Genomic DNA, 26,004 nt, shown 5'->3' with positions numbered 1-26,004 from the left:
GAGGTGGTGTCTCTGATGGCCTCTGTGTTCCTCTGAGGGTCAGAGTAGCTTCAGGCCCCGTGGTGTTACACCCCACAGACATTGTTGGGGCCCACAGTTTCAGCTGTAGGTGCATGGCCCTGACATTCCCACAGACTTCCTCACAGAGCTGGGAGTTTTCTCCACCATTTTCTCTTTCTTGGATCTTTGCACGGTGTATTCCCTAATTCCCATTCTACTGTAAGATCATTTTTCGGGTGACTCACTAAGCACCGTCCAGTTTTGACATCATTCCAGCTTCTTTATCCAGGTCATCATCGTGGTGCAGATCCTTGTGGGATTGTGTTACTGTTTTCAAGCCCTTCCCTTTGTTAACCAAGCTGGAGATTGAGCAGAAAGATGCCCAAGGGAGCTGGGTGGGATCAGTGTTCATAAACCCCCATGGGTTGTTGTGGTGGGTTGATCTTGGCTCCATTGGAGTCCCTCACCTGGCCATGGTGTAATGTGGGGAACTGGGATAGGGAAACCGGACAGTGATTTGTGTGTATGATGCTGGAAGTGCTGATCCTGAGAAGATACACGTTGGTTGCAAAAACAGGGGAGTGATGGGTCATCTCCCAGAGACCTGGTGACCTTTCCCTCCTCTTATATGGGAGAGATGACACAGACAAAGGCAGGGCTGGGATTCTATGGCCAACAACCACATTTTTTAAGTGCACAAGGAAAGTAAGTTGTTTTCAAGGATGGTGGTTCTGCCCTGGAGCTTCCCTCTGGAGAACCTAGCAGAGATGTTGGGTATCTCCAAGCCGCTGTAAGGTGAAGACTTAGGGGAAAACAGATGAAGGGGAGCTGAGAGGTGGTGGTTGGAGAAGGGCTCCAGCAGGGTAAAGGACCCAGCAGTGATGCTTTCCTGACAGCCTGGGTGGGCAGAAGGGCTCAGGGTGAGGAGCTGCCCCTGTCCTTCGGGGAAAGAAGGGATGGGATGCTTGAGGAAAAGCCAATTTCCCAGGGGTCTGCTTGGTGCTGTAGCTGTATCAGGAATAGTGTGGCCAGCAGGACCAGGGAAGTGATTCTTCTCCTGTGCTTGGCACTGGTGAGGCCATGCCTCGAGTGCTGTGTCCAGTTCTGGGCCTCTCAGTTTAGGAAGGACACCGAGGTGCTGGAGCGTGGGGGAGGGACTGGAGCACAAGTCCTGTGAGGAGCAGCTGAGGGAGCTGGGGGGCCTCAGCCTGGAGAGGAGGAGGCTCAGGGGAGACCTTATCACTCTCTACAACTCCCTGTAAGGAGGTTGTAGCCAGGTGGGGGTCGGGCTCTTCTCCCAGGAACCAGCAGTAGAACAAGAGGGCACAGTCTTTAGCTGCACCAGGGGAGGTTTAGGTTGGACATTAAGAAGAAATTCTTTACAGAGAGAGTGATTAGACACTGGAATGGGCTGCCCAGGGAGGTGGTGGAGTCACCATTCCTGGAGGTGTTTAAGAAGATACCACTGGCACTTAGTGCCGTGGTCGAGTTGACAAGGTGGTGTTGGGTCAAAGGTTGGACTTGATGATCTCAGAGGTCTTTTCCAACCAGTTGATTCTGTGATTTGTACATGGCTTAGGGGAGCTCCAAAACCCATCATTTCCCCCTGGTAATTAACACTGCCCATCGTTAACGGGAGCCCAGGGAGTGCTGGGGCCGGGCCCGCCTGCACAATTGCTCTGCCCTGCTGAAGTGCTGAGGCCTGAACAACAGGCCCTGATGAACCTTCCAACCTAATGTTGTATTTAGCCACGTATCTGCTTATTATCCAAAATTCTGTATAATCCATAGTAAAATATGAAAGACTACACCTGTGTAAACATTTATGCTTGTTAGTGAGATATAGTGGTATTCACTTATTAGTGAAGATTTGTATCTGTTCATTAATGAGATATGAATGTATCTATCTTTCTGTATTTAGGGACTGGTCAAGGCCATGGAAGTAGGTGGCTGGCCTTGTTTGACAGTCCAAACTGACCGCCTTGATTTTCCTCTGAGCCCTGGCCAGGCTCTGGGTGAAAACCAAGGAGAGAAGAGAGCTAGATGTTTTACCACGCTAAGTGATGTAAGCTTGTTTGTTTAACAATATAAAAGCTGGACCCTCTCTCAGCAAAGCTGGAGACCTCACCTATGGCTGAGGATTCCCCAGATCCCGGGAGTGGCTCTCCCTTTCCCTTGTGATCAGAGGCTCCCCAGCTGACCTGCGGGTCTGGATGATGGTAATGTATCAAAGGGGTAATAATTGGTGATGTATCTTTCTTAATCCCTATAGACACCCCTTGTAATAACGATCAGGTTCATAGCTAAGCTTATCCTTTTATAATTCTCTGCTTCTTGTGCAATTCTTTGCTGTTTTGCGCTATGGTAAATTTAGACACTTATTCTTTTAAAGTTGGTGTCTGTGTTTCTTGTGCTGACTGACCCTCGTCCCCTGGCAAAACACCCGGGGGTTCTTTACAAGAGAAGAGAGGCGGCGCCAGCGCCGGGAGCGACGGCTCGGGGTGGGGCGTGAGGGGTCGGGAGGGGCCGGAGGGGTTGTGAGGGGCCGGGGCGGCTCAGGAGGGACCGCGGGGCTCCGGGAGGGGCCGTGAGGGCTCGGGAGGAATCGTGAGGGGCCGCGGACAACGCGAGGGGCCGAAAAGGGCCGTGGGCAACATGAGGGGCCTGGAAGGGCCGTGAGGGGCCGCGCGGCTCCGTGAGGGATCTCGGGGAGCCACGGGCGCCGCCGCCACATGGCCGCGCGCACTTCCCCGCTCGCGTCCGCCGGGGGCGGGACCGCCGGGGGCGGCGGCCAATCAGCGCCCCGGGGGCGGGGACTCGCGGGCCGGCCGGTGAGGAGCGCGAGCCTGGCGGCCGCGGGGCGCAGCGGCCAATGGGCGCGCGCCTCCAACGGGACGGGCAGGCGCGGCCGCCAATAGACTTCGGGCGAGGGGGCGGGCGGTGGGGGCAGGGAGAGCCAATGGGCTGGCTCACCGCTTAACGGACAGGGCGGTTGGCGAATCGCGTGGCGCGCGGGCGGGGCGCGCGGGGTGGCTAGCCGGTGCGCGCCGCCATTGTGGCCAGTTCGATCGGTATCGGGAGCGGAGAGCGGAGCTCAGCGAGCCCGGAGCAGGGAGCAGCCCCCCCCCGCCCCCCCCAACGGCCGGCCTCAGTCACCATCACAACCGCGGGAGGGCGGCGCGCAAAACAGCAGTCACCACCACCGTCCGCACCGAACAAGCCGCCGCCATGAGCAGCGAGGCCGATACCCAGCCGCCCGCCGCCGCCCCCGTCCCCGCGGCGGCCCCCGCCGCCGCGCCCGCCGACTCCAAGCCAAACGGCGGCACCGGGAACGGGGGGAGCGGCCTGGCCTCGGCGGCGCCTCCCGCCGGCGGGGACAAGAAGGTCATCGGTGAGGGCGGGCGGGGGTCCCCCGGGGGAGGGGGGGGGGGGGAAGGGGGGGGGGAAGCCCCCAATTCCCCCCCCCCCCCTTTCCACGGCTGAGGGGCGGCGCGCGCTCCTCCTCGCTGAGGGGGCGGCGCGCGCCCCCGCTCGAGCGCGCGCGCGGCGGCCGTTGGTCGCCTCCTTCCCCCCCCCGCGCCCCGCGCGCGCCGCCGGCCCCGCGTGCCGGGGTGGGGGCGGGGCGGGCGCAAGATGTCCGCCACGCGGGGCCCTTTGTGCGCGCGCCCCGCCACGTGCCCCCCTGACGCGCCGCTCCCCTCCCTTCCCTTCCCCTTCTGCCACCCCCTCCCTACCCCGGCCCCGTTTTTACCCCCCCCCTCCCCGCAGCAACGAAGGTTTTGGGAACAGTGAAATGGTTCAACGTGAGGAACGGTTACGGCTTCATCAACAGGTGAGCGCCCCCGGGGGGCCGCCGCCGCCGCGCGCGGGGCCCTGTCACGGCGGGGAGCGGGTGCGGGTGACAGGAGGGGCGGGGGGGCGGCGGGGGCTTCCTCTGCAGAAGGAGCTGGGGAGAGGTGCCATTCCTCTGACCCGCTCGGGGCTTACCGGGTTGGCTTTTGAGTCGTTTTACCTGGAGCCTTTACCTTTTGCCTAGCGCTGCGCTCTGGCAGCGAGTTTATTTCCACGTCGATGTGTCTTCACGTTACAGTCGTCTCTTATTTGTGATGGTTTGCAGTTTTTTGGGGGATTTGTTGGGGGTTTTTTGTTTGTTTTTTTGTTTTTTTTTTCTCTTAAGATTATAAAAGTATACTGGTAGCTGTCAGTATGCTGATGGTATTTGTTTAAACTCCTGCCTTTTTCCTCTTAAGAATATAAAAGTAGCTGTCAGCACACACAGTATTTGTTTGAACTCTTGCTTGGAGTTCAGACAATGCAAGCTAAAATTTGCTTTGAGCACTTGGTAGTTTGCAAGCGCTGCTCTCATGAGAACTCCCTCTAATAGCACGTGGAGCAAAAGGAGCACAGTTCACATTGTCTGTTGCCTCACTGGAGTGTATGGACAGGTCTCAAGAAACAGGTGCCCAAAAGATTCTTTTTATGATGGTAGTTGATGTGAAAGAATAATTTGAACGCTTCAGGAATTGTGTGAATACTTAAAATAGGCCTATCAGGGAGAGGAATCCTGGCAGTGCTCTGCAAACCAGTTCTTAGAAAAGTGCAATTCTGGGGCCCGTCACTTGGAGGGGCCTCCCCTGGGGAGTTGCCAGAGCTGTTCCCCTTATTTCCTGGTGCTTCAAGCCCCTAGTCTTGGAATGTGGCTGAAGACTGGGGAATCCCCCTTTAGGGCAGCAAGTGTAGTGCTTTTATTGGGCCTTTTATTACACTTGGGTTTAAACACTGCCTTTTTGAACTGTCTGTTACTTTATGAGCCGGTCCAAAGTGTCTGCCAAGCTCCTGAATTGGTTTTGTGTCTGCAGCTTTACAAACTTGCCTCCCAGTCAGCCCAGTTTGCATTGTTCATGCCGTGTTCCAGCTCCCAGTGTTGTGCAGTCACCAGTGCCTGGGAGCTGTCGTGTCTTTGGCTCTGGAAACGCCTCCCAAGTCCCAGCCACAAACCCCACCTCGAGGGAAGGCTTTTCCTGTTCCCTCAGTAGTGGAAATGCTCAGTGATGTCAGTCAAGTGAGGAAGCAGCAGCAGCTAGTTAAGACATCCGAGTGGCTTCCCTAGTCATTACTTTGGCAGCTGTTTAATCCCTGAGGTTGCCATTCATAATGAGAAACCCAGCATGATCTGCTGTTATCAAAAGATTAGAGCTGCAGCCTGGGAACCGAACGGGAGGACATTTCCTCAGCTCTGGAATCTGCCTAAGCTGCAGGGAAGCCGGGCGGGAGCTCCTGCCCTTGCCTGGCTCTGCTTTAGCCAGATCTGCTGGCAGATGAAATGAGCTTTGGAGCAGAAGTCAGCTTTGATGTAGGTGCACATGCACCTCAGGTATTTCCTGCGTGCTTTTAATGTTTCTGCTCTGAAATAGGAGTTTGATTTCTGAGTCTTTGTCGATTGTTTTTCATGGTTGTCAAAATAAGAAACAGGCGTGCAGGCCACTGGCTTTGTCCCTACCAGAGCTGGAGCTGGTGTTTAGTATTGTCTGGCCTGATCTTTGATGCCCTGTTGGACTTAACAGTGGAGTTGTATTAGTCTGTTAGCTTGTCTGATTCCGTTTTTTTTAATTTATTTTTATGGATTAAAGTTGTGAATGAGAGAGTGGCTTAGTGCAAAGATCAACTAAATGGCTTGTTGGGCCTTGGGAATGGGGGTTTTTTCTTGTACCCTTCCATGTTTCGTTTGAGAAAGTGATATCTCCTACTGCTCCAGCATCCACACAACAGCACACTTGCTGCTTCCAGGTGTGCTTGCTGGAAAACAGCATTGGGAATGGTGTGGCCAACAGCATGGGGCTGTGAAATGGCCTAGTGTGTTTTTTATCTGTGTGTGCACTGTTGTGCTCTGTGGGACCCAGTCAGTTGTCCATCTAAAACTCAGATGTCCTCTTAAATAGAAATTTGGAAAAGGATTTTAAAATTTGAGAAAGAAATTTAAAACCAAGCATCTGGCCTGGTTGGGCAAAAGTGCAGGGCATCCACAGTTGTGTAGCACAGAGGATGAGCACTTCCTACCACCATTTTTGAGCTGAGGCTGAAGGAAGGGGCTCAGCATTTTTACTAGAAATGTGTTACTGGCCTCTTGTGAAGGTTTTCAGTTTTTGGACATGTGTTGTGAAGAAGAGTCTTTAGGCTCTGGCTTTGCAAGGGCTTCTGGGTGCTGCATTGTGGGGCCTTGAAGATGAATCAGAGTGGCTCTGCTCTGCTGCCTTTTGGCTGCCTTTTCCCAGTAACCTTTGGGGCTTGTAGGTATCAATTCCATGGGAAACAAGGTGACTTATTTTTACTGGTGATGTCTGACAGAATAGCTGCAGCTTGGATGGAGCTTTTGGAAAAAGTCTCAGTTGTGAATTTTCACTTTTTAAAGCCAATGGTGAGGAGCACCTGGCTTTATCTTATAAAAAACCAACAAACCAAACATTCTGTTACCCATAGCTGTGAGCTCTCCAGTTCTGAGCACATCTTCACACAAGCTTACTTACGTCTTTAACCAGTCCTTCTAGGAAATAAAAGCCTCTTCCGGGTTGATTCAAACTGTTCCGTGCAGTAACGAAACTAACACCACAACGAGGGTGGGTTGGTGTGATGGGAGCTGGGATGTCCGTGTGTCAGGAGCAGGAGATGGCTTGTGCAGCTCTAACCAGTGCAGGGGTGTTTCTGCACCTCTTCAGAGCAGAACAGAAACTTCTGACCAGAGCTGGTTGCCTCATGGCAGTTGTGGAAGCTCTACCATGGTCATGCTGAAGGATGGATGTTCTTGGGTCCTTGTTGATACAGACTTGAGCTGTTTTCTGTTTCTCAAGAGGGGAGATCCAGAGTTGACTGACCCTGCTGTCTTCATGGGCAGCTGGTGATGCTGCTCCTTGAGGCTGAGGGAATGTAACTGGGGCTCCAGTGGCAAGGGCACAGCTTCCAAAGGCTACAGAAGCCATTCCCCCCCAGAGCACTGCCAGGAAGGAGTGACTGGTCCCTTTCAGGTGTTCAAACTTGTCCATCTGTGGGATGTGAAGGATAGAGGAGTGTGCAGGAGTGAGGGGGAATGTGCCTTGCTGGGCTTGAGTGTGTGCTCTGCACTTTGCACAGGCTTCCTGCTGATCCCTTTACTGCATGCAGTAAGCTGGTAGGAACTAGTTGGGAGCAGGTTGAGCAAGGCTGATGCTCAAAGTCTGTTGTCATGATAGATTTGCATTTTGGCTCCATGCCAGACGACTGAATTTTTAATTTACTGTGCATTTCATTCATGAATCTCAATTTCCTGTTGTCTTGCAGGAATGACACCAAGGAAGATGTGTTTGTCCATCAGGTAAGAGCTCCTTGAAACTGAAACATGTCCCCTCTATGAACTTGACTGTGCCTGACCCATGTAAGTAGGATTGAAGTGGGACAACCTCATGTATTCTCTGTTACTTGAACACAAACATCTGTTTCTCTATTGCACTGCAAGTAGAGCCTGGTTTTGTGTGCCCACATGTGGTACATGGGGCTGAGATGATGTACAGGGATGAGAATTGCCACTGTGTGTGTGGGGATAACTGCTTGGAGTCCAGTCTCCTTGTAGAGTCATACAGTGGTTAAGTAAGCATCTGGAAATAAAGTTAAATGAAAAGCTTGCAGCAGGGAGAGAAATTAATTGGACTGTAATAAGGATGAAGTGCCAGTGAAGGGTTTTTTTTCCCTAGGATAAACTTTTATAGATTTTATTGTTCTAGGCTTTCAGTGAAAGTCTACAAAGATTTCAATAGGGACTTCCTCAGTTTAACAGATATGTATCCTTAGATATAATGTATGGTGAGCAGGGGTAGCCTTAGCTTAGTCCTTTGACTGGCAAGGCTGGAGTCAGCAGTGTGCTTTTCACCTTTTCTGTCTTAGGATCTCTTGTTGGGAAACAGCCAACAAGGAATTCTTAGTGGAGCATGGTTTACTTCTGGCATTTAGGAGTCCATGGATTATTCTTTTGTCTCAAGTTAGGGATGTGCTGCTGATATTAACACAGAGGAAGGGTAAAGCAACCCCTGGAAAGTGTTTTGTGTTTGATTTGTCAGCTCATAGATTCTTGCTTGTTCTGTGTCTAAATTACCAGCAGTTAGAGGCATTGGTTTGTGAGAGGTTATTCTGTAGTGGGCAGTGGAGAAAGGCCGAGCAGGCAAGGACTTGTGTCCTGAAGGGAAGCTTTCAGACCCGATTTGCAAGTAGGGTCACCTGTGAGTGACCTTGACTTACTAAGTCATGTTTCAGGACTTGTCATGTAACTACTGTCTGTGTTTCTAAAATCACAGTTTGGTAATGATTTGTTTTAATGTAATAGTTTTTACAATGAACCACTTTTAGGGGTCTAATCTGAAAGAAATCAGCTTGTTTGAGAAGCTGTAGCTGTGCCTGCTATTCCCCATCCCTGTTATCTGGCTTGGTTCTCACAAGAGCTGTTGGACTGGCTGCTGTTGTAATAAGGCTTTCCCTAAAATCACTGCTATATAGGCTGAGACTTGTGGGCATGTTTTTCTATGGATTTTGTTCCATTTGGGGGAAAAAAAATCTAGTCAAATTGTGTTGCAAGTGTTTTTTGTTGAAGTTGTTTGCTGTTGAGGTGAAGTATTTGATTAGCAGAACATGGCTGAGCATGGTGGGTCTCCAGCATTAACTCATCTGTCAAAGATGTCACCTACTACTACAGAGCACTGAAAATTGAGTCTAAACCAGAGGATTGTCTGCTGGCACCTGTGAAGAGCCAATCCTTGGTGTGTCATATGCAGCTAGAGTAGATTTAGGATTAATTGGTAAATCCTGTGGTGGAAGCAATGGCATTGGAAGCCTCAGAGAAAGAAATCTCCTGGTTTCTGTCCATTGCTGTGTTTATATAGTATGGGACCCAGAGGCTGCTGTGTCCTGTGGTGGTGTGGGAAATGGTGGAAGGCTGGAAATCCAAGGAGGTGGTTGGGAAGGCTGATATATTGCTGTATGTGCTTCAGGGGAATGTATAACTACCATGGTGGTGTTGAGTGCTAAACTCTGGTTAGGAATCCTGTGGCCAGTGTGTGGTGTGGGAGTTTTGCTGTTTGTTTTCAAGCTGCTTTCTCAGCCAGCAGACAATGTGTTGACAGATGCTTCCAGTCAATGGTAAAGTTGTTGCACATTTCAAATAGGCCAGAATTGTAGTAACAGAGGTGCATTTTGTGGCTTCCTGGATCTTCCCAGTCATTCAATTGCTTTTTTGGGAGTACAGATCTTTCTCCTAAGATGAGGAATTTAAGTATTTAGTAATCTTAAAAAAAAAAAAAATAAAGTCTTCAGATATCCTCCTTTGTATTCTCATGTTGTGCCTGCACTGTTGTGTTGTTAGACTGCCATAAAGAAGAATAACCCCAGGAAGTACCTCCGCAGCGTAGGAGATGGAGAGACCGTGGAGTTTGATGTGGTTGAGGGAGAAAAGGTAAACACATCTCTCGGGTGTCAGAGCCCACATGGAAAACTCGGACTGCAGGCTTTGGTGTGGTGCCTGTGGTTTGAGTCGATGCCTGATGACATCCGAGGAGGTGAATGGTTTTTCATTGCTTCACAATGTGGCTGTAAATCGTTGCTCAGTGCTAGACTGTGTTGTGCTGTAGCTGGTGGGCTGCTGACTGTCTCCCTAACGCTGTCCCCACTCTTTAGGGCGCGGAGGCAGCCAACGTTACAGGACCTGGAGGAGTTCCAGTGCAGGGCAGTAAATACGCAGCAGACCGTAACCATTACAGACGATATCCACGTCGTAGGGGCCCTCCACGCAACTACCAGCAAAACTACCAGAACAGTGAGAGTGGGGAAAAGAACGAAGGAGCAGAGAACATACCAGAAGGTCAAGCCCAGCAACGCCGTCCCTATCGCAGGCGGCGGTACCCACCTTACTATATGCGTAGGCCCTACGGGCGTCGTCCACAATATTCCAACCCTCCCGTACAGGGAGAGATAGTGGAGGTAATGTTTGCCTAAGGTGTGGTGCTAAATAGTCTTGGTTGCTTTGGAGCAGGGTGATGGGACGTGGCTTTTGACGCTTCTCTTTTGGCACTCCAGGTCTTTTGGCACTCCAGATGGTTTTGCTAAGGTTTGGCGGTAAGATGAAATGCTGTAGCTAAAGGTCTTCAAGGTTATGGCTTTTAAAAACCAGTGTGTTTGAATTTATACTATTAAGTGAATCATGTGCCCACCTGAGCCCTAGAACTGTTGCCTACCTTGACTGAACCTGACACGTTTTCAGCTCCTTCCTTATGGCGTGATGAGCTGTGGCGTTAACACACTTCTGCTTGGGGCTGAGGAGGTGTGTGGCCTGATGTCTTGCAGGGTGCTGACAACCAGGGTGCAGGAGACGGCAGACCAGTCAGGCAGAACATGTACCGGGGTTACAGACCACGATTTCGCAGGTATGCCCAAGATGAGCTTCTGGTCTTACACTTGTCTTTCAGCAACAGAGCCAGGACATGGCGATGCTCAGATGCTGCATGGTTAAAGCCTAGCTTGACTTTCAGGGGTCCTCCTCGTCAAAGACAACCTAGAGAGGATGGGAATGAAGAAGATAAAGAGAACCAAGGGGATGAGACCCAAAGTCAGCAACCACCTCAACGTCGGTACCGCCGTAACTTCAACTACCGACGCAGACGCCCAGAGAACCCTAAACCACAAGATGGCAAAGAGACGAAGACAGCCGAACCACCAGCTGAGAACACGTCCGCTCCCGAGGCCGAGCAGGGCGGGGCTGAGTAAATACCGGCTTAACATCTCTACCATCATCCGGGTGCGTAGCGGGGGCCTGCGGGTGCCATTTGCTGACTTGCTTTTGAGGGGATTTTTTTTCAGTTTGTGCCTTACAAGGTTTGGATTCTTCTTGCTCACGTGTGCTGTAACTGATCTGTGAGCGTGCCCACAGAACCGAACTGTGAGGCTTTGCTGTGCCAATGCTGGTTAATTGGGAGGACTTAGTTACAGGCTTTAATTGTCGGTGATGGAGTTACACTTAAAACCTTGGCTGCATTCAGTAGTTCAGGGTTACAGCAGTGTCTGTCCACCCAGAAATTCAAACAGTGCAGGTGTAGTGACTCCTGTAGCCAGGAGAACCACGTGCTGGGGTTTACTGAGCTCATCAGTGTCTGAGCTCATTCTCACAGGGGTGTTGGATGGCAATGAGACCTCAACATCCATTTCTACAAAGTTGATGCAGAATTAGCAGGAGTGTCTTGGGAGCATCTTTTTATCTAATCCAAGTGGTGGAAAAAAAATGGTCCTTTTGTCACAAAGAGCCTGCAGGAGCCGTGGTTGCAGTGCTGAGGTGCCTGGGAGGGCTGCGTGCAGGGCAGGGCCCAGAAGCTGGGTTTGTTGCAAGGGAGCCTGGCTGCGATTGGTGCTTGTTTGGTGCTGATTTCTGAGGAACAGTTCTGGTGTTCATCTTGATGGGCAGCACCTCCTAGATGAACTCTTAGATCATGGCCTTCAAGGGGACACCACAGTGGCACTTTGGCTCCTCTTGCTGTCGAGGGACGTTGGAGAATATTGGTTGTGGTTTCTGTGCTCTGGGCAGTGACTGAGCTCTGTGCCCTGGCGGGGCGGGTGGGAACAGCCGACCCCATGGCAGGAAGGGAGACATGCAGGTAGAATCTCTTTGGATTTAAACTGACTGACTGTTCTCTCTGGGGTCCCCTCTGGAGTCTGGTGTTGCTCCTGTGGGGAAGGTGGTTGGTGTGGTTGCTGGAGTTGGGGGTTGACAAGCATCAATAGCTGGCAAGGGTTGTCCTGTGAATGTGTGACAGGCAGCTCAGGGAGAGTTTTTAAATTGCAGGTGAGTCTTGGCACTAAGAGCACCTCTGTAACCTTCTGTCACCTGTCTGATCAGCCTTTTTTTTTATTTTTTTTTCTTTTTCAGTTTAGTCATCAAAGAAAAGACTTTAAGAAATGAAGAAGAAAATGAAATTCCAGCAATAAGAAATGAACAAATGAATTGGAACTGAAGACCTTAAGTGCTTGCTTTTTGCTGTTGACCAGATTACTAGAACTATCTGCATTATCTATGCAGCATGGGGTTTTTATTATTTTTACCTAAAGAATTCTCTTTTTGGAAATGATAAACACGTTTTTTAAAAGCCTGTTTTTTCTCAATATACCTTTAAAAAGTTTGTAAATTGTTTCATATCTGGTCAAGTTGAGATTTTTAAGAACCTCATTTTTAATTTGTATGGAATATACGCCTGATTTTTTCAAGTCAAACTGCAAGCATCTGTTAATAAAGGTCTTAAAGAGTTACTGTGTGTGCTTGGGTGTTTAAACCCACTTCTGTGTGGAAGGGTCTTAAGCGTTCATAGAAGGTTTGGGGGAAAAAAATGACAGCTTTATTCCTTGGGCATGTGGGTTGGTGGGGTAAAACACAAAAATTAAAGTGAAAAAAACAATGAAGATGCAATTGAGTCCCACTGGAATGGGAGGGGCAGGCACAGAGGGATTGAGTCCCACTGGAATGGGATGGGCAGGGAGGGAGGGAGGGGAGTGCCTGGTTGTGAGCACGGTGTGTTTCGAAGAGCTGTTTGCTGGGGCAGCTCAGCTGTGTCCCTGCTGGAATACAGCAGTCACAGAACTGAGGTGGTGTGAGGGTGCTTAAAGAAAAAAGGGAAAGAAATACCCCAAAATGATAGAATCTCAGATGGGTTTGCGTGGGAGGGACCTTAAAGCCCATCCAGTTCCACCCCCTGCCATGGGCAGGGACACCTTCCACCATCCCAGGTTGCTCCAAGCCCTGTCCAACCTGGCCTTGGACACTTCCAAGGATGGGGCAGCCACAGCTTCTCTGGGCAACCTGGGCCTGGTTCTAGATTCCAAAAAATCCCAAACCTGTCATTGGGCTGCTCTTGATTTTTTGGGGCACAGATCTGTTATCACAGCAGCTGCTGCAGCGGTTGCTGTTGTCTTGCTGCAGGTGTGCAGGGAGGGAACTGGGGGTGAAACCAGGGGGCCTGGGTTGGCTGTAGCAGTAGCAATGTCCCCCAGATGTCCCCCAGGGGGGCAGGAGCACAGGGGTGGCTGTCCAATGGCAGCTTTTGGGATGTTTCTACACACTAATTCTCTCCTTAATCGTTTTCCTATGAGCTCCAGTGCCCCAACAGCCCTGTGCTCCAGGCTTTGCTCTTTCCAAGCACCTTCTAACGCTCCCACTTGCCCGTCCCCCAGCTGTGCCAGCTGTGAGCATCCTGCCCTCTAGACACTGCTGTTTGACAGCAAACTGTCATTCCTGCTCCTTGTTCCTGTCACTCAGCTTTAGCTTTTGGATTTCCTCCTCTCCCGGGTCCCTGGGGCGTTGCTGACACCGACAGACTCACCCGGACGAGCTGTTGGCAGGAGTGTGAGGAGCTGCAATAAACAACAGCTTCTCTGCCTTTCAGCTTCATGTGAGGGGGCAGATGGCTCAGGAGACCCTTGCAGGGTTGGGGTGCAGGGTGCTTTGCAGCCAGGCTGGGCTGGGCTGCAGAAGTGCAACTGCAAGTCTCTTCACACTTGTCTGTTTTGGGGGCTGAGTGTGCCCCTGCAGCACCATCTGCTCAGGCCTCGATCTGCCACCTCTCAGGGTGACAGAGCCTGTGCCAGGGAGCTTCTGCCCAGCTTCCCTATGCTGTGAAGGTTTTCGTGTGCTGAGCTTAGGGTGAGAAGGAAAAAAATGAGCACAAAACCAGCATTCAGTGACTAGGGGTGGTGAGGATTGAGTTGTTGGGTTTGGATTCTGGTTTGTTTTCATAATGGTTTGCAAGCGAAGAAGGATAATAATTCACTTATGGGAAAATGAATTCCCATTTTGTGTGGACTTTAAAACCCCCCTCTGCAGGTAGAGCACCTCCCTCAGGCTTCAGACTGACTCACCTCCTTGTGCCCACTGAGTATGGCTGCAGTGTTCCCCAATGATCCCCCATGAAAACATTGATAACTAAGTGCTCCAGACTCCTGGGTTTACCCGGTTTTTGAGTGCAAACACTGTGCTGCCCCATGCCAGAGTGCAGGGGCAGTTTCCAGCGGGGCTGATGTGGGAGGGACCGGGGCCACCAGCCACGTGGAGTCAGTGTTGCTCTGTGCAGAAAAGGCTTCCCACTGAATTCCTCCAAAACCTGGGCTGAGAAACATCAGAGGAGCTCCTCTGCCCTCAGTGTCCCAACAGCCTCCCCAGGGGACTTGGGGGCATCTTTTCTTAAAGCAACACTTTTCTGGGATTTATTTTCATGAAACCTGGCTGGAAGTGGAGGAAAAAAACCCTTCCCTGGGTGAGTGCTGCAGCACCCTTGCTTTTAGCAGCCCCTGACGCTGCAGCTGGCTGCAGTCAGAGCCTGGAAGCAGCTGCAGAAAGGTCCCAGTACAGGTGTTGGTAGTTTAATGGGGTCATACTGGTGAGGAGAGCATTCCCCAGCGGGTGCAGGAGGTGCTGCTGGCCGTCACACGCGGGAGTCCATGGCGTACATCTTGCTGGTGGCTGTTCGGCCCCAGGGCTGGGAATGCATCCGAGGTTGCCAGTGGCTGCTGGGGGCTGCCAAGAAAGAGTTGGGGTTGTGTCATGGCTGGCACTCACAGGAGGACTTGAGGCTGCCACAGCGTGGAGATGTGGCAGGAGAAGTGAACCTGGACAGCCAGCGGGGTCAACTCCCACCCCGTGGGACCAGGTGTAAGGACTGGAGAGGACATCTGGGGTGGCATCACCTGCCCAACGTCCCTGATGGTGGAGCTGATGGCTCAGGCTCTGGCTGGTCACAGGGATTCAGCTCCAGCATGGCCACTGCTTTGGGTAAACATCAGCATGCTTTCACCAGGACCTGGAGGTGCCACGGATGTGGATGGACCCCTGTACCCCCTCCATGCCCTTATGAGGCCTTCACTCAGCCCCGTCCTGCCTGGTGTACCCTCTCCAGCCAAGGGACACAGGCCGGGCACAAAGGGGTTCCCCCTTGGTTGTTCTCCCCCTGTGAGAAGCACCTGCCCCCCCTGAGCTGGTCCTTCACTCCACATCCCTGCAGGGCAAAAAGCTACTTGAGATGGGCTGGGGTGGGACAGGGCAGACTGACCTGTGCAGGCATAGAGGCAGCAGGTCAGCAGGACAGATGCCACAAAGCAGCCGGTGGAGCCGGCCATCCCCAGCCAGCACGACCACCCGAAGTCGTAGTGGACTCCCAGGAATATGTTGTGTGACACCAGCATGGCCCTCTCCACGTACACATCCACAGCGTACCACACGGAGCCCACGAGCCCCAGGATGCCTGGGAGGGATGGGACTGGTTAGAAAGAACCACACAACCCTCCCCAAGCTCCCCAAGGCCCTGCTGGGGGGGTGCCGCTCTCCTGGCATCCCTCCCAGCTCCCTGTGGGACACGAGACCTGTCTGCCCCTGAGCACTCCCAGCCACGCACTCCCAATGCCGAGTATGGCTCCGGCCCCGTAGCACATCCTCAGTTTGACACAAGGGTCTTCCTTGAGGAACTTGATGCAATCGAGCCCAAGGACCAGTGTAGCCAAAGCCAGGCCAGCCAGGAGGTCTGCTGTGATCATCAGGGTCCGTGTCACCACAATCTTCACTGGGCAGGGAAGGAAAAAACAACCAGAAAGGGGAGTGAAGAACGGTCAGAGGAACAGGTCTCTCCACCCCAGATTGCTGCCTGTGTCCCTGCAAGAGCCACCCAGCTCACAGTGGCACCATCACACTGGGACCCACCAACTCCATTGCTGCCACGGGCCAGGGGAAGGTGCTCAGCAGGCTCATCAGAAACTTAATGAGGGCTTAATTAGACCAGCTCAAGAAACCAAATAAGGTGCACCCATCAGCACCCAGGATGTGGTCACCTGCTCAAGACCTTCTTGGGCAGAAGACGCTGCTGTCCAGACTCTTTCTTCCCCCCCAAGTTGTGTACCTGGTGTTTTGAACAGCAAATGTCAATGTACTGATGAAAACCAAGAGCTGGCACGGGTCACATCATCAGCTGTGATGGGACTGCCCCCTGAAAAGCTCCCTCCTCCCCAGAGCAGAGTGGCAGCCCCCCCTTAGTCCATACTGACTTCTTGTTTCCTTCTCTACTCCCTGAATCTGTGTTGTCCCATGTCGTGACCTGACACAAGGGTTCTCTGTGTGGGGCTTGATGTGCCCCGTGCAGGCCAGGAGAATTGTCCCTACCCCGATATGACTGTCCCTGAGCTGCTGGCACAAGTCCTTGGCCATTGGGGACAGTCCTTGCCCTGCCTGCAGCATGGTGGGTTGCAAATCCCACTGTGCAACAGGAGCAAGAGCTGGGCCCCACGTGCCAAAACACCTTTGTTGTCAGGTGACACAGCTTTGTGGTGTCTCCTGCTGGTGACCCCATGGCAGGTCTGGCTGAACCCTAAGTTACTGCCCAGGCCAGGCTTGGGGCAGGAGACCAAGAGTAGCCCTGGGCTGGCATTGCTGAGTGATGAAGGGCAGCCCAGTGCAACAAGGATCCCTTTCCCTCTTCCCTTTCAAGAAGACTGAGCTGTGAACTTAACAAACGCCCCCAGGCCAGGCCAGCTTACCTGGGTGGTCAGCCAGGATGGAGTCATACTGGTCACAGGTCCTAACCCCATCCTGCATGTTGGTGACACACTCCCTCCAAAGGCCTCGGCATTTGTGACTTACCTGGAAGCAGGAGAAAGACACCAAAAAGCACCCAAAAGCCCTCCCAGCTCCCCAGGGATCTCCCAGCCCAGCAGGGCAGATTTCAGGCTCCCACCACCACACCTGGACACATCCCAGTGACTCCCTACCCATACCTGCTCTCTGCCTCCTCCTCCTCCTCCTGCTCCAGCATCTCTCTATCTCTCTAATCCTCTAACCCTTCAACCCAAGCAGAAAGTGGTGGGTTTGTCCCACCATGTCCCTTTCCAAGCCTGTGGAGACATGGAGCAACCTCGTGGAGAGCTCCCAGCTGCTCACCTTGAGGGTGACGGTTGCTCTGCTCACCTTTGAAGGTGGCTGCTCTTCTCACCTTGAGGGTGATGGTTGCTCTGCTCACCTCCAAGCTGTCATCAGCATTGACCATCCAGCAGTCCGTGCATGTGGCCAGGAGTAGGAAGAGTGTTGAGAGAAGAGTGAGCCCGAACGCCGTCAGCTGCAGGGCTGAGCTCATGGGGACACCTGCAAGGGCACAGAGACATCCACCACCTCTGCTCTGGCTGCTTCCAGCTACCTGATCCACCAAGGACAAAGTGCCACTGACTTTGTCAGATGTCCTCTGGATCCCTAAGAGCCATCTGGGCCCTGTCTCAAGGTGCTCAGTGCTGTCAAAATGCTCCAGTACCCTCAGCCAAGGTTGGACTGCCAAATTTATATACAGAGAGAGCCTTCAGGGACGCAGTAATTTTACAATGGAGATATTCCCACATCAGTTCCCTCTCTTCCAAATAGAAGCTGCCAACCATCAGTAGTTGCCCTTTGGGAATCAAGAGCTGCTGGAAACCACTGTTAAATAACTGCTGCTGCCAAAACCTGTGACCTGAGCTTGGGTCTTCTGGTATCCAGAGGTTCTCCGGATGCCTCCATCCCTGCAGCCGTGTGACTTGCTGGGGACATCATCTGCCTTCTCTTGCATTTGTTTTTTTTCTCCCAGAAAAGCCGTGAGGTGTTGAAACATCCAGGCTGGAGCACAAGAGACTGTCCCATGGAGGTGTCCTAATCCCAAGCACAAGCCCAAAGAAGTATCTCCCATTCCGAGATGGACAAGGGCTGCTAGGGCACGACATGAGGAGCTGCCAAGGCTTTCCAAAGAGCAGAAGGGATGGAACCATTCGATTTCCATCCCAGCCAGAGATGAAGAGACTCTGCAGAGAAGGGAGCTGTGCCCAAGGTGTGGACATCATGTCAGCAAAGACTGGGCAGGAATCCCACCTTGCCATGTTTTGCAACCCAAAACGCCAAATATTTTAGTGCCTGAAGTTGCAACCACTGCAAGAGCCTTTCTGATGGGGGTTCACATGGATGTGTTAATTAACGAGAGCAGGTGAGTCTCTGAGCTCCACGGGTTAATTAACACGAGGTGATAACCTTGTCATCACCAGGTTTGGTACCTCCAGCCACAGGCTGCCCACCCTGGCACAGCCCTGGCTCCCTGTGGGGCAGAACTGGGGAGGAGGGTCACGGTCCCCATGCCCAGTGTGCCACATCTACCCCCACATCCCTCTTGGGATATCACTGGGAGCAGAGACATCACTCCCCCATCACCTCTGAGCACTTCCACCAGCTTCACTCTGAGCGTTATCTTACCACAGGCAGCCTCCTAGACCCCAGTTTACAATAATTTTTTAATTCCCCAGGCTCCATCCTGAGCTAACTCTCCATAACCTTATTTGTTTCCGCTAGACCCTGATTGTTTTGCAGCCTTTGAAGAAAATCTGTTCAGCCACTTGAGTTATATGAGCAAGAGAAGAAAAAAAAGGAAAAGAAAGAAATTCTTAATGCTGGGAGAAAACAGCCCTAAACCCAGCTGACAATAAAAGGGGCTCATGGGGGAGCATTACCTTCACCACAGGCTCATCGTAGCTGCAGTGGGGTGATGACAGAATCTCTTTGCCACCGATGATTTGGGATGGGGATGTGGGTCTGGAAGGCTTTTAAGTGCCAATGGGATTTGATCTTGACCCATCTGATGGAGTCAGGAGTAGGCAGTGCTGGCCAGAGCCTGTGCTGGGCTATTTAAGGTCTGTCCAAGGCACGTCAGCTGGGCTTTGTGCTCTGAGACATGATGGGCATCCCTGCAGTCAGAGCACTCATAGGCTGGGAATGGAGTGTCCACAAAAATGTCACGTGGGGAAACCTCTGGGAACCTGCTGGGAACTCTCTCCAGGTGGGGCACTCTGTGTCCTGGGCAAATATCCCCCATTCTTTAATTAAACCTTTTAGTTACTGCCTAGGGGTGAGTGGCCTAAGACACTAGAGTGGCCTAAGACCCAGGAGTGGTGCAAGAGAGTCAGAGGGATGGAAGGGGCTAAGGAAAGAATCTGGAATGCCAGCATGATAATTAACTCTTTTGGTTGATAATTAAGACCCTTCTTTCCCCCCCCCATTAATTAGAAAACAAGTGACAACCACTGCAGTGGTGATGGCTCAGGTACCACGTCTGGACAGCCCCCCAGGAGGTGCCTGTGACCCTGGGGAGCAGCACCCCAGCTGCCTGGCACTTGGAGCTGCCCTAAAAACTTCGTGTTTATTCCCTGATCCTCTACTATTTGGGGGAAAAAAATCCCTTTTGCTCTCGTTTTCTTGCGCAGGATCCCTGTTGCAGCATCCTCAGAGCATCCCTGGGCTCAGCTGCACCCTCATCTCCCAGACCCAAAACAGCCATATTTACATTTTGGGGATTATGGCTGAGAAGCACTTGGGTTTTTTTTAGAGTGGATTTTTTGTTGGGTTGGTAGGTTTTTCTGGTTGGTTGGTTTTGGGCTTTTTTTGTGTTGTTTTTTTCCCCCTCTAGATAATCCTCTACAGCATTTTGCTGTGGGGATTTTGGCAATGCCCCAGTCTTGGGCTTTAGCCCTGCAGAGACCCCCAGGTGCCTGATGTGTACAATTGCTCGGGCTTTATTTTGAGTTATCCTGTTTTCCCAGGATTTTGGCATGTGGCAGGTCCAATGCTTTGGCATGTTAGCAGTGAATTAGTGCTGAAAACATCCAGAAAGGTTTGCAAACCTTCATTTTCCAACCTTTACAGCTCAGGAATTTATGGTCCTTGGACATCCAGGACACCTGAAATTTTGGTGTGACCCCAAGTGATACAAAACTGTAGCTCCATGGCCTTTGCCACCTATAAAATAAGTTTATTTGTATTTTCTGCTCATCTAAACAGTCATTTTATGATACATCAAACTAATCTGCCTTGTCAATCCCCAACTGAAACCTTTTGGAGGGTTAAAAGATGCAGGTGGAGGGGCAGAGCCACCAGTAGTCGAGTAATTAAGCTCCTTTCCCTGGTTAATTAATGAAGGTGAAAAGCAGATCTCGGATCCCACAAGGTTTGTCAAACCCCTGTGTTACAAAAGTGGTGCTGACAAGACCCAAATCTTGATGTTTTAGCACACACTCTGTTAAAAAGCCTGCTATGGCTGGAGAGGAAAAAAAAGAAATTAAGATGTTTTCTTTGATGGGAGCATCTCAGAGAGCTGGAGAGAACTCAGTAGATGCTGTTGGGGCAGGACAATGAATACAATTAATAAAACCACAACCAAATTCAAACAGCCATGTCCCAGAGGTGTAAGAAAAAAAACCCTGTGTGTATTTTTTGGGGGGTAATTTCCCCTTTTCCCTTGTTTCTACCTGTTTAAAAATTACTATTATTTCCCTGCAGGGGTTTAGCTGAAGGCAAGAGGTATGACCAGAAATATTGCTCATTAAACTGGTTTTATTGAGCAAAAGATGTGTGTTGGAAGGGGGGAAACTGTTTTAGCCTGTAAACAGAGGCAGATCCTCCTCCTTGTTGTTCTTCCAGCCCCAGGGAGCCCTCAGGAGACCCTTGGAGATGTCACCAAGGATGGTAAATCCCAGTTTTTGAGGTGGGAATGGCATGTATTTGTGGACCAGGTGTGGCAGGCAGGACAAGGATGCTGAGGTGAGACAGCAGCCCTGCAAAAACCGGGATGGAAAGTGTTATCCCTGAGGAAAAACATGCCCAGCACGACAGGGCAGGAGGTCGTGCCCCCACACAGGGGAGCAAAAATCGGCTTAAATTAGCAAAGTGCCCAATTAGGCACAAATCAGCTCTGAATTCGTGGAAAACGGGAGAAAACAGGCAGAGTTCAGCTCTGAGGGTCCATAAGGGGAAAATGGTGGCGGCATTTCAGCCTTGGGAAGAGTCCTGTAGAGGGACAATTCCAAGGGGTTTAACCTTAAATTAAGCAATTTTTAAGGCCATGTCCCCTCCTTCAAAGAGAAATATGTGGCAAAAGAGTCGAGGTATTCAGCCAGGAGGGCAAGAACTATTTAGGATGGGGCAGAGGCTCCTGCTGCAGAAGTGGCTCTGACCCAGCACTGGAGTCACTGGGGGTGACTGGTCCAGATGGGGAGTCAGGGGGGATAAAAGAGACAATTCCAAAAAGATACCCATGATTGAAAATATTTTAATACAATTTTTAGTACAAACAGGAAAAAAAAAAAAGGCATTTAAAAATCCCCACCCATCCCGCATCCCGTAGAAAAATTAATGGAATTTTATATTAAAAGAATAAAAACATTCTTTACACAACACTGCGATATAAAAAGGCCTTTTTAGTTGATTTTTGGTGGGTTTTAAAGCACGAGGTTCCTTCTCAAACCTTTTGGTTGGCGATCTTGGAGGGGAACCCCAAAATTTGGGTTCAGCACCTGATGGGTGAAGTCAACCTACAAGCACTGCTTTCTCCCTGAGGGGTGCAGGACACAGTTTTAATTTTTGCAATTTAAAAGAGAAAGAGGCAGGTAGTGCAGGGGGGAGGGAAAGAAAAATAGCATTGCTTCTCCTCCAGCACAGCCTGGGATCCAGAGTAGGTCAACAGAGGGAAAGGAAATAAAATGGAAGGAAAGAAAACATAATGGAGAAAAATAGAGTAAAATAAAATACAGGAAAATAAAACAGAGGAAGAGAAAATAAAATAGAGTAAAATAAAAGAATATAGTGTAAAATAAAATAAAATAGAGCAAAATAAAAGAAGATTGAGGAAAATAAAACGAAATAGAGCAAAAGAAAATTTTTAAAAAATCAGCAATTTCATCTAATTTGGGTTAAAAAATAAAATAATAAAAAATAGATAAGCAAGCGGTTTGGATTATTTCCAGTGGCTTTCCCTGTGGGTTGGCTGGTGCCACAAATGCAGTAGGGCTGGAGGGATGGGGCATGGGGGGTTTTGGGGGATTTACAGACGAATTGGAGCTTTGGCAGTTGCAGAGCAATTAGCAGCAGTGGTGTGGAGGTACCAGGAGGCAATTAGCAGGTTGGGTTTGGAGCCTTCACCGCCTGCTCCAGGGGGTCCTGTTCGGGAAGGGGGATTTGGACCCAGCAGGGAGGCACCAAAATTTGGGGCTCTGTCCATCTGCCACTCGAAATAGTTGAGTTGGGCACCAAAAATAAAAACAAACCCTCCTTTGTGCTCAGAGCCCCCTTTTTTCGCTGCTTTAATTTGCCCAAACCCATTTATTCTTCTGTTTAACAAGGCACAGGCTGGTCCTAGGAAGGAACGAGCCCAGGGCAGTTTTTTGTCTGGCAGAGCTCAGCTGGAGCAACTGGCCTCCAGGCAGGAATTAGTAATAATTAATAATAATTTTTAAAACCGTTGGGTTCAGGTAGCAATGAGGCGGAGGAACGCTGCGCACTGGGAGCATCCCTCTGCCAAAAGCAGGGCATGGGAATGCTGGAGCCCTGAGTCGGGCTGGGGCTGTTGGAGGTGAAAACCTCACCTCAGGAAAACCAAGCACTGGCTTCGCTCCCCACTTGCTCCCGAAAACAGGATGTGGGAGAGGGGTGGTCATGGCACAAAGTGCTTCTGTGCAGCACGTCCCCGTGGGATGGGCTTTGTGCCCCCGTGGCACTGGCATCAGCCTCCCCCCATCGCCCCTGCAGCATCCCTGTGATGGGTGGACACGGCCCAGCAACCCCAGGGGACCTGGGGTGCCACCCTGCCCACCTGAGGGGCCCGTGGCAGTGATGGATGTGGGAGCTGTGCCCCTCAAAACCTCTATTTTAGAGGCTGGCACCGCAAACGGCGCCGAAAACTGGAAGATGAGGAGGAGGAGGAAGGTCTCGTGGAGCGTTCAGGGGACCAGGTGTGGTGGGAGCACCGGGGTCTTGCCTGTTTTTGGGAGGGGAGGGAGGCTCCAGGCGGTGGGAGGGCAGGGTGAGGGCTCAGACATACTCCCGGGAGGTGGAGGGCTGTGACTGCCGGTGGTACTGCTGCTGGTACTGCTGCCCTCGGCGCTCCTTGGCAGGGCAGGAGCAGCACAGGAGGGACCCCCCCAGCATGGAGAGGCCGGCGGCCCCCCAGCCAACGAAGAGAGCAGAGCCAAACTCGTACCTGTGGAGAAAGGGGTGGAGGAGCATCAGGGAGGGGGCACAGAGGCAGAGGTGCAAATTGAGACGGGCAATAGGAAGCTTGGAGCCCTGATGGAGGCGACCGGCAACGCCGAGGCAGATTTTGGTTCTTCCCTCTCCGTCCCCAACTTTCACGTTGGCTGGATCCAGCTCCTACATTTCCCTATCCTCTAACCCTCCCTTGGGCTGAAAGTCCCCATGTGCATCATTAGCCTGTCCCAGCTTGTAACAACTAAAGCTTTAGCCTCGGGGGCATCTTCTGCAAGGTGGCAGCGAGGGGTGCAGAGGCCCCTCCCGTGTGGCACATCAGCCTTGCCAGCACCAACGAGGGAAGGCCCAGTGGGGAGTGCAGGGATAAGATGGGATTCAGATGAAGAGCACCCCCCGAGCCAGGCTCTTACCTGGCGTTGATGGGGACGGCGCTCTCTCTGAAGAACTCGTAGGTCACCTGTGTTGCGTACAGGGACACGGCAGCCAGAGAGCACAGACCTGGGCACAGAACCATGGGATCACAGGATGGTTTGGCTTGGAAGGGACCTTTAAAAAGGTCACCTAGTCCAGCCCCCACTAGACATCAAATGCTGGTCATCAGTGACACGCAGCCTTCACTGAACACTCCAGCAAACAGCGTTCAGAGGTGTTTGAGGACTCCTGCACCGGTGAGGTGCGAAGGCTGGAGCTGCCTTACCAGAGAGGATGAAGAGGACACCCCCAGCAACAGCTATGCGGCTTTTGGTGACAGGATCCTCCTCCCCAACTTTAGTGCATTTCATGCCCACCACGCTGACGATGATGCCGAAGAAGCCCAGGAGGAGAGAAATGACCATGAGAGCCCGGGAGGTCTGGATGTGAACTGCAAGGGAGGGGAGAAAAGCTGCTCCCAGCAGGTAGCTTTGGCCACAGCAGGGCACTGGAAGCAAGGTCACCTCGTCCCACGCTGGGGATGGATGTGTCCTTAACCCTGTCCTCACTGTGTGACTCCCATGTCACCTCTTTCCCCACCTGGCAGGTACAGAGACCTCAGCTCAGCTCAGGGCACCACCCCCAACACCTTCCCTGACCTTTCCCCCTGCCACACTCATCCTCCCTGTGATTGTCTGGGCTGGGAAACACCTTGCCCTGAGCAGCACCACAGTCCCCAAATACCACAAGGGTGATCCACAGCCTGGGGGTGTGGGGTGGGGGGAGGTTGTGGTGTCCCCATGGGGCACTGTTGGTCCCCAAATGTGATGGCCCCCCTGGAGCTCAAACCCAGCAGGGTCAGGGGGCATCCCAGCCTCACAGAGGGGCTCGAAACCACAGGGCCAAGAGAGGCTCAGGGAGCTCAGATTCACAGATGGAGGGGGGAAACCTGGGCCCACATCGAGGCTCAGTGGATGGGTGAAGTGGGTTCAGACCCTTCTAAGGGGGGGTCAGAGGCATATTAGAGGGGCTCACACCTCTAATAGGATGAGGTGAGGAGGGCAAGAAGGGTTTGGATCTCCAGAAGACTCTGGAGGGGCCAGGGGGAGCTCAGACCCATGGAGGGAGAAGGGGGTACCCAGACATTGAGAGGATACAAACCCACATAGGTGGGTTCAAACACTGAGAGGGGCTTGGAGCCATATGGGGGCTGTCAAAACCACAGCAAGACTCAGACCTGCGGGGGGGGGGGCACCAGGCAACGAGGGGGACAGACCTGTTGCAGGTGTGGGGTTTCAAACCCATATAGATGGTTTCAAATACACAGAGGGGGCTTAGAGCCATACGGGGCAGGGGCTCAAACCCATATAGGTGGATTCAAACCCGTTTAGGTGGGTTCAAACACGCAGAGGGGCTTAAAGCTACAGAGGGGCTGTCAAAACCACAGCAGGGCTCAGAACTGCAAGGGCGGGGTGGCTTCCAGACACCCAGAGGACACAGACCTGCTGCGGGCGTGGGGTTTCAAACCCCTGTAGGTGGGTTCAAACACAGAGAGAGGCTGAGAGCCGTATGGGGGCTGTCAAACCCACACCAGGGGCTCGACCTGCTGGAGCGGGGGGGCAAGGGCAGCTCAAGATCCCAGGGGAGCTCAAGGTGCTCAGAATCCCAGGGGAGCTCGGGGGAGGAGGGGGAGGGAAGGGGAGGGGGGGTTGTAGCCAGGAGAGGAAGCGCGGTACCCACCGTCGAGGGAGAGCAGCGAGTCGTGCAGGCGGCACTGGACCTGCCCGGTGCTCTGGGCGGCGCAGCTCATCCACAGCCCCTCGTGGAGCCCCACGGCCGTGATGATGGCGTCCCCGGCGTACGAGCTCTGCCGCCACTGCGGCAGCACCGCGGCCGCCAGCGCCGACACCCACCCGCCCAGCGCCGCCAGGTACCCGCACAGCTCCCGAGCCCCGCCGCCCATCGCTCCCCGCACCGCCCGCGGGATGCAGCGCGGCGGGGGAGGAGGGAAAAGGCACGGGAGGGAGGGACACGGGGGGGAAGGGGAGGATTTGGAGTGAGGGGAGAGGTTTGGCGGCGGGGGGAAGGGTCTTGCGGGGGGTGAGGGGGGGGAGATTTAGGTCCTGGGAGGGATTTTGAGTCCCGAGTGGGAGATTTGGGGCGTGGGGGGGAATTGGGTACTTGGGGGGAGTGGGGAGGGGGGCGGAATCGGGGGCATGGAGAGGGAGCGTTGGGTCTGCCCGGGGAGAGGTTTGGGGTCTGGGGGGAGAGACTTGAGTCTCGAGTGGGAGATTTGGGGGTGACGTGGGGCTTGGAGGGGGGCCGAAATCGGCCACTCGAGACTCAAATCTCTCCCCCTCAGAGCCCAAATCTCTCCCCCTGCAGAATCCAATGCTCTTCCCTGGGGATCCAATTCTCCCTCTCCAGGTCCCTAATTCTGCCCCCCTCCAAGCCCCACGTCACCCCCAAATCTCCCACTCGAGACTCAAGTCTCTCCCCCCAGACCCCAAACCTCTCCC

The 26,004-nt window shown here is 52.5% G+C and overlaps 3 protein-coding genes across 6 annotated transcripts; 1 reads left to right on the top strand and 2 right to left on the bottom strand.

Moving 5' to 3' along the window:
• The first annotated feature begins 3,030 nt into the window (after positions 1–3,030).
• YBX1 (Y-box binding protein 1) lies at positions 3,031–12,306 on the top strand. 4 transcript variants are annotated; one of them, XM_027702855.1, is made up of 8 exons: positions 3,031–3,391; positions 3,769–3,832; positions 7,312–7,345; positions 9,380–9,469; positions 9,691–9,993; positions 10,357–10,436; positions 10,530–10,807; positions 11,935–12,306. In XM_027702855.1, the coding sequence occupies exons 1-7, from the start codon at positions 3,229–3,231 to the stop codon at positions 10,774–10,776; spliced, it is 981 nt and encodes a 326-aa protein (XP_027558656.1). In that variant the 5' UTR covers positions 3,031–3,228; the 3' UTR covers positions 10,777–10,807; positions 11,935–12,306. The 4 variants fall into 4 exon arrangements, with proteins under 4 accessions (XP_027558656.1, XP_027558655.1, XP_027558658.1 ...); XM_027702854.1 differs by having other exon boundaries at positions 3,032–3,391; positions 11,930–12,306; XM_027702857.1 differs by having other exon boundaries at positions 3,034–3,391; positions 10,542–10,807.
• Positions 12,307–14,471: 2,165 nt separating this feature from the next.
• On the bottom strand, positions 14,472–17,162 carry LOC113977107 (claudin-16-like). The gene is made up of 5 exons (XM_027702927.1): positions 17,049–17,162; positions 16,570–16,672; positions 15,438–15,602; positions 15,061–15,287; positions 14,472–14,525 (listed from the first exon to the last, which is right to left on the bottom strand). Exons 1-5 carry the CDS (start codon positions 17,160–17,162, stop codon positions 14,472–14,474), a joined length of 663 nt encoding a protein of 220 aa, XP_027558728.1.
• Positions 17,163–22,164: 5,002 nt separating this feature from the next.
• Positions 22,165–25,448, bottom strand: CLDN19 (claudin 19). The gene is made up of 4 exons (XM_027702952.1): positions 25,226–25,448; positions 23,772–23,936; positions 23,485–23,572; positions 22,165–23,066 (listed from the first exon to the last, which is right to left on the bottom strand). Exons 1-4 carry the CDS (start codon positions 25,446–25,448, stop codon positions 22,898–22,900), a joined length of 645 nt encoding a protein of 214 aa, XP_027558753.1. The 3' UTR covers positions 22,165–22,897.
• Between the last annotated feature and the right edge of the window lie 556 nt (positions 25,449–26,004).

This window comes from Neopelma chrysocephalum, unplaced genomic scaffold, assembly GCF_003984885.1.
Source record: "Neopelma chrysocephalum unplaced genomic scaffold, ASM398488v2 Primary Assembly neopelma1_200, whole genome shotgun sequence".
Lineage (NCBI taxonomy): Eukaryota > Metazoa > Chordata > Aves > Passeriformes > Pipridae > Neopelma > Neopelma chrysocephalum.
The sequence above is the reverse complement of the archived record's forward strand: the minus strand, read 5'-3'. Positions and strand labels throughout refer to the sequence as shown.